This window comes from Argentina silus, assembly GCF_951799395.1.
Source record: "Argentina silus genome assembly, chromosome: Y".
Classification (NCBI taxonomy): domain Eukaryota; kingdom Metazoa; phylum Chordata; class Actinopteri; order Argentiniformes; family Argentinidae; genus Argentina; species Argentina silus.
In genome coordinates this window covers 21,130,846-21,137,268 of record NC_139654.1, presented here as the reverse complement: position 1 = coordinate 21,137,268, position 6,423 = coordinate 21,130,846, and the positions used below count along the sequence as shown (strand labels likewise).

The 6,423-nt window shown below is 47.0% G+C and overlaps 1 protein-coding gene across 1 annotated transcript; it reads left to right on the top strand.

Annotated features, from left to right (window-relative positions):
- Window positions 1-2,030: 2,030 nt before the first annotated feature.
- LOC310824284 (general transcription factor II-I repeat domain-containing protein 2B-like) lies at window positions 2,031-6,006 on the top strand. Its single transcript, XM_083697165.1, has 2 exons — window positions 2,031-4,760; window positions 5,064-6,006. The coding sequence occupies exons 1-2, from the start codon at window positions 4,235-4,237 to the stop codon at window positions 5,576-5,578; spliced, it is 1,041 nt and encodes a 346-aa protein (XP_083553291.1). The 5' UTR covers window positions 2,031-4,234; the 3' UTR covers window positions 5,579-6,006.
- Window positions 6,007-6,423: the final 417 nt, after the last annotated feature.

Below are 6,423 nucleotides of genomic sequence, written 5' to 3'. Positions count from 1 at the left end.
TGGCTCGTTTCCCCTCAGACATGTTAAAGTTTAGTAGTGCGTAACCGCTCTGATCGGTAGCTGCTAGCTACTGCTGACAGCTGTCAACTTCCTATCATGCATGTCACGCGCTACCGTAGGTTAAACGTGACCTACTTTTTTCTTTTTTTTAATACTTTTTTTTGTGGACGTGTTTAAGAGACTGATGGGGTGCGCAGGCAAGGACTCATGATAGGCTGTAGTGTACATTTAATACAAAATATAACACACACACACACCCACAAAACAAAACATATCCAACAACGCATAACTACAACAAAACAAAACATACAGTTACACATAAAAAAAACTTCCCCTCGCGGTCGACTTGGGATCAGTCCTGATCGACTGGTTGGGCACTCCTGCTGTAGATGTAAGCAGCCTTGATGGTGTCGTGGAATTTAAGTAATGGTATTGTAAAATGAAAATACCGTTTACCAGAGCTGTTGATTCATCCAAAAGACTTTATTCACAGAGAACAAAGCCGGGTCAGGTTTGCAAAGTTGAACCCCTTTCACTTCCGTTACCTGTCCTTTTATAAACATCACACAGGTCAACGCCCTTCATTCAAATTCTTGTCTACTTACACCAATGATATTTAAGAACTACATTTCGTCATCCAGGGGCTACTCCCCCTTTGACTTGGCGCCGGTCAGTCTACTTGAGAGATCAATTGACCTAGGCTATTTTCTAAAGCCTTTTGTCCTGGCTGTTTACAACTGTGTTTATTACTCATCTATCCTGTTTCTGCAGCCCTGAACCATTTTGCTTCAAAGCCTTCATACCCTCTCGTCAACCCCCACTTATCTGATCTCACCCCTTCTGAGATGTTCCAGGACCATCTGGTGTCCTTTTCCCCTAGGTGTGAGATTACAACCCTTATATTGTCTTTAAATTTATTTAGGGTAAGAGTAGTACAATTGTCCGGGGGGGGTGTAGGGGTTAGTTGGTCGGTTGTCACCTAGGTGCAGAGTTGGAGTTCAGTAGGGTGACAGCCGCAGGGAAGAAGCTTCCTCTGAACCTGCTGGTTCGGGTACGGAGAGACCTGTAGCGCCTCCCGGAGGGGAGTGGGGTGAACAGTCTGTGGTTGGGGTGAGAACTGTCCTTGACGAAGCATCGCTTGCCCTGGACAGCCTCAATGGAGGGGAGTGAGGAACCGGTGATGCGTTGGGCAGTTTTCACCACCCTCTGCAGTGCTTTCCGGTCAGATGCCGAGCAGTTGCCATACCATACTGTGACACAGTTGGTGAGGATGCTCTCGATGGTGCAGCGGTAGAAGTTCACCAGGATCTGAGGAGACAGATGGACCTTCTTTAGTCTCCTCAGGAAGAAGAGACGCTGGTGAGCCTTCTTGATCAGGGTAGAGGTGTTGAGATTCCAGGAGAGATCCTCAGAGATGTGGACACCCAGAAACTTGAAGCTGGTGACTCGCTCCACCTCAGTCCCGTTGATGAGGATGGGGGTGTGTGTGCCAGCTTTTGACTTCCTGAAGTCCACAATAAGCTCTTTGGTCTTCCTGGTGTTGAGAGCCAGGTTGTTGTCGGTGCACCACACTGTTAGGTGCTGGACCTCCTCCCCGTAGGCCGTCTCATCGTTGTTGCTGATGAGACCAATCACCGTTGTGTCGTCTGCAAACTTAACAATGGTGTTTGAGCCATGTACAGGTGTGCAGTCGTAGGTGAAGAGGGAGTAAAGGAGGGGGCTCAGCACACAGCCTTGTGGAAAGCCGGTGTTCAGGGTGAGGAGGAGGTGTGGTTATCTAGCCTAACAGACTGCGGCCTGTTGGTTAGGAAGTCCAGAATCCAGTTGCAGAGGGAGGTATTGATGCCCAGTTGACTGAGTTTGGTGATCAGTTTGGAGGGGATGATGGTGTTGAATGCTGCACTGAAGTCAATGAACAGCATTCTCACATAGATGTTGCTATTGTCAAGGTGGGACAGGGCGGAGTGAAGTGGCATCCTCTGTACTCCTGTTCTGACGGTAGGCGAATTGGAAGGGGTCAAGTGTGGGTGGTAAGCAGGTCTTGAGTTGAGCTATAGGACCAGCCTCTCGAAGCACTTCATGATGATGGGGGTGAGTGCAACTGGACGGAAGTCATTAAGGCTCGTTGCAGTGGAGTGTTTTGGCACCGGCACGATGGAGGTGGTTTTAAAGCACACAGGGACAGCTGCTTGGGCTAGGGACAGGTTGAATATGTCAGTCCAAACCTCAGTCAGCTGCGCAGCACAGGCCCTGAGGACACGTCCGGGGATGCCATCAGGACCAGCAGCCTTACGTGCATTAGTCCTGCTCAGTGCCACACACACGTTGGTGGGGGAGAGTGTGAGGGGCTGGTGATCTGCAGAGAGCACAGCCTTGATGGCCACCTCCTTGTTGTCCCTGTCAAAGCGGCCATAGAAGTGGTTCAGCTCATCAGGCGTCGATGGAGGGGGGGGAGGTGTTCGTAGGTTTATAGTCTGTGATGGCCTGGATGCCTTGCCACATGAGTTGTTCTTGAAGTGATCCTCGATCCTTAGCTTGTGGTTGTGCTTGGCCTTTTTGATGCCCCTCTGCAGGTTAGCCCTGGATGAGCTATAGGCCTGAGCATCACCTGATCTGAAGGCAATGTCACATGCCTTCAGCAGGAGTCGGACCTCACTGTTCATCCATGGCTTCTGATTAGGGAAAGTGGTAATCCGTTTGAGGGTGGTGACACTGTTGATTTTGGAGTTGATGCAGTCCAGAATGGAGGAGGCATATGAGTCAATGTCCGTGTGGGAGTCATGGGTGGCCTGTGTGGCAAACACACTCCAGTCAGTGTTTTCAAAAAGCTGCTGGAGCGCCGAGTCAGCTCCCTCTGGCCAGACCTTGACTGTCCTCACTGTAGGTTTCACCCGTTTGATGAGTGCTGAGTACTTGGGCAGTAGGAACAATGAGAGGTGATCAGATTGTCCTCGGTGGGGGAGGGGAACGGCTTTGTATGCATCAACCAAGCTGGTATAGACATGGTCCAATGTCCTGTCTCTTCTGGTGGGGCATGAGACATTTTGATGGAATTTAGGCAGTACAGTCTTTAAATTGGAGTGGTTGAAGTCACCCGTGACAATGAAGGCTGCCTCGGGATGCAGAGTCTGTTGTTTGCTAATGGCAGTATGCAGCTCTTTCATGGCAATCTTAGCATTAGCATCCGGGGGAATATAGGCTGCCGTGATAACAGTGGATGTGAACTCTCTGGGCAGATAGAAAGGTCTATACCATGGCTGCCCAATTTGGGGCCCGCGACCGATTATATTTGGCCCGCGCCTTATCCACTGTATAATTTTTTTCCCGCCATCAGCGCTCGGAATCTGCGCTCGCTCTCATTGAATATTATTTATTGGTGCACTTCCACTCCTGACCAGAGAATAACATTGTGATACATTGATGGTAGGGTGGCGCTGTTGAGCTCCTACCAGATGCAATCCGGTGAGACGAAGACCAGTGAGTGAGAGGATGCAAGGATGGAGCGTGTTAAGCAGTGGCACACAGACAAGCGAAAATTCAAAAAAAGTTGGGAACGTGATTATCTTTTTACCGAGGTCGATTCCACCGCAGTGTGTCTGGTATGTAAGCAGAGGGTCGCTGTTTCAAAGGAGTACAACATTCGTCGTCACTATGAAACTATGCATTCTCACCAGTTCGCAAAATACACAGGTGACGATCGCAAGCTGAAGGTAGCAGACTTGCTAAGAAAGCTAACCACACAGCAGCGAACTTTACTTCAGCCGTCCACTGCACAAGAAAATGCCACTCGGGCAAGTTATCGCATTAGCAAAGTCATTGTCAGAAGTGGACGAGCTTTTGCTGCGGGTGATTTTGTCAAAGAGTGTCTGACAATTGCTGCTGAAGCTGTGTGTCCAACTCAGATGCGGGCATTTTCTCAGATTAGCCTGTCACGGAACACCGTCACCCGCCGCGTTGAGGACATGGCCGAAGACGTTCGGGGCCAGATAGCCCAAAGAGCAAGTCGGTTTTCTGCCTTCTCCATCGCAAGCGATGAAAGCACCGACATATCTGACTCAGCACAGTTGCTGGTGTTTTTGCGAGGCGTCAATGAGGACTTTGAAGTGTGTCAAGAAGTAGCGGGCCTTGAAACACTGAAAGGGACAACAAGAGGTATCGATATTTTTATGGCAGTGCAGCGAATTATGGACAAGAAGTGGGAAAACCTGGCATCACGACTGATGGAGCCCCGGCCATGGTCGGTAAGAGAGCAGGCCTAACTGCACTTGTGTCGGACAAAGTCCGTGAGTTTGGTGGCTCGATTTTTAAATACCATTGTATTTTGCATCAGGAGCAACTGTGCGCTAAAAACATCGGCCTGAAGAACGTGATGCAGGATGTCGTTGGCATTGTCAATAATATTCGCTCAAAGGCGCTCTCACACCGTCAGTTCAAAGCTCTTGTTGATGAGATGGATGCCCAGTATGGTGATGTATTGTACCACCAGGAGGTGCGGTGGCTGAGCCGTGGGAAGGTTTTACGACGTTTCTTTGAGTTGCGTGAGGAAATCAGGGTGTTTCAAGCCACAAAGAAGAACAGCATCCAAGTGCCCTCGGACAATCACTGGCTTGCAGACCTGGCTTTTCTTGTGGACATCACAGAGCTGCTGAATATCCTCAATCTTCAGCTTCAAGGGAGAGACCAGATAATCACTCAGATGTATGACCATGTCAAAGCCTTCAAGCAAAAGCTCCAGTTGCTTAGCAGACATCTCTCAACAGGTGAGATCTAACTTTAATATGTTATTGAACACACAACAATGTAGTAGGCTTGTTATTGATCACAACCATGTTATTATATTTGTGTGATGCATGCATACTTTGTGTTTGTGGAAAATGGATGTTCTATTTAAATCTAGGCATTAAATCCAATCACAGAAGCAGTATTTGTTTTTCATACTGCAGCCATAAACAAAAAAAAAGTAGTTTTTTCTCATTTGATTGATGTTTGGTATTTAATTGAAAATCAAATGAACAATCTTGCATCTTACATTGCTCCTTTTGTCTTTGTGTCTGTACATTCAGGAAATTTGGCACATTTTCCCAGCCTCAGAGAAGTTGGGTTGATGGAGGAAGACACACCAAAATACCTCGACATTCTCAGCAATCTTGTGGTGGAGTTTGACCATCGCTTTGAAGATTTTCGTGGAAATGAAACAGCATTTGAGCTGTTTGCGCAACCCTTTTCTGTAAATGTGGATGCAGTCAGTGAGGAGCTTCAAATGGAACTTTTGGAACTTCAGTCTGATTCGGACCTCCGTAGCAGGTTCAGAGAGCTTTCCTTACAGGACTTTTACAAATGTGTTCCTGCACACAGATATGGCAAGATCCGCAAACATGCACAGGTGATGTTATCCCTCTTTGGAAGTACCTATGTATGTGAGCAGGCTTTCAGCCTGATGAATCTTAATAAGTCCAAACTAAGAAATGCTTTATCTGACTCTCACCTACATGACATTCTCACTTTGTCAGTTAGTCAGCTGGAGCCTGATATTGAGAGACTTTTAAAAACCAAGGACAGGCTTCATGTCTCCCACTGATAGGCCTAGCCTACTTCAGGCAGGATGTGTAGGCCTAGGCCTCCAATGTGTCAGAGTATGTTCTGCTCTGTATGATTAATGGGGGCATGTTTTGTCCCATGTTACTTTGTTTATTGCACTTGTAAGTACAGTACTGATTTCTACAAACCTTCTCAAGCTGTTGTCCAATTCTACTACTATTCCTGATTTAAAAATGATTGTTCAAACCAGTGAAGAATGTATTTTGGTCCCATGGAGACATGTTTTGTCCCATGTTATTTTGCACTATAAATGTCTTTGTATTTGAAGATATAGGCCCAAGGCCTAGTAATGTTCCATGTCTGTCTTCAAATATTTCATAGTGCTTCAATTATTTTTCTAATTTAAAGAAGCCAGATTGACGTCAGTAATTTTTTGAACATTAATGTGAAGCACAATAAATCATTCCTTTTTCGAAATTACTTTGTGATAGTGTTTATTTTGCACACACATGCTATATATACCCATATTTAACTTAATGTACTGCAAAATTAACATTTTGGCCCACGACCCTCCCCCCAGATTAAATTTTGGCCCTCCACTGGGAAGAATTTGGGCACCCCTGGTCTACACTTAACCATGAGAAACTCTAGGTTAGCTGAGCAGTGACTCTCGGTGATGGTAGTGTCCGTGCACCACGTCTTGTTCACATAAATGCACAAACCTCCACCTCTGGTCTTACCGGAGTCACCCGCTGTTCTGTCTGCTCGGAGGACGTAGCGCCCTGCTAGCTCGATAGTGTTGTCGGATACCTCGCTGTTGAGCCAGGTTTCCGTGAAAACCATGATGTTACAGTCCATAATCCATTTGTGTGTGGTGATCCGCAG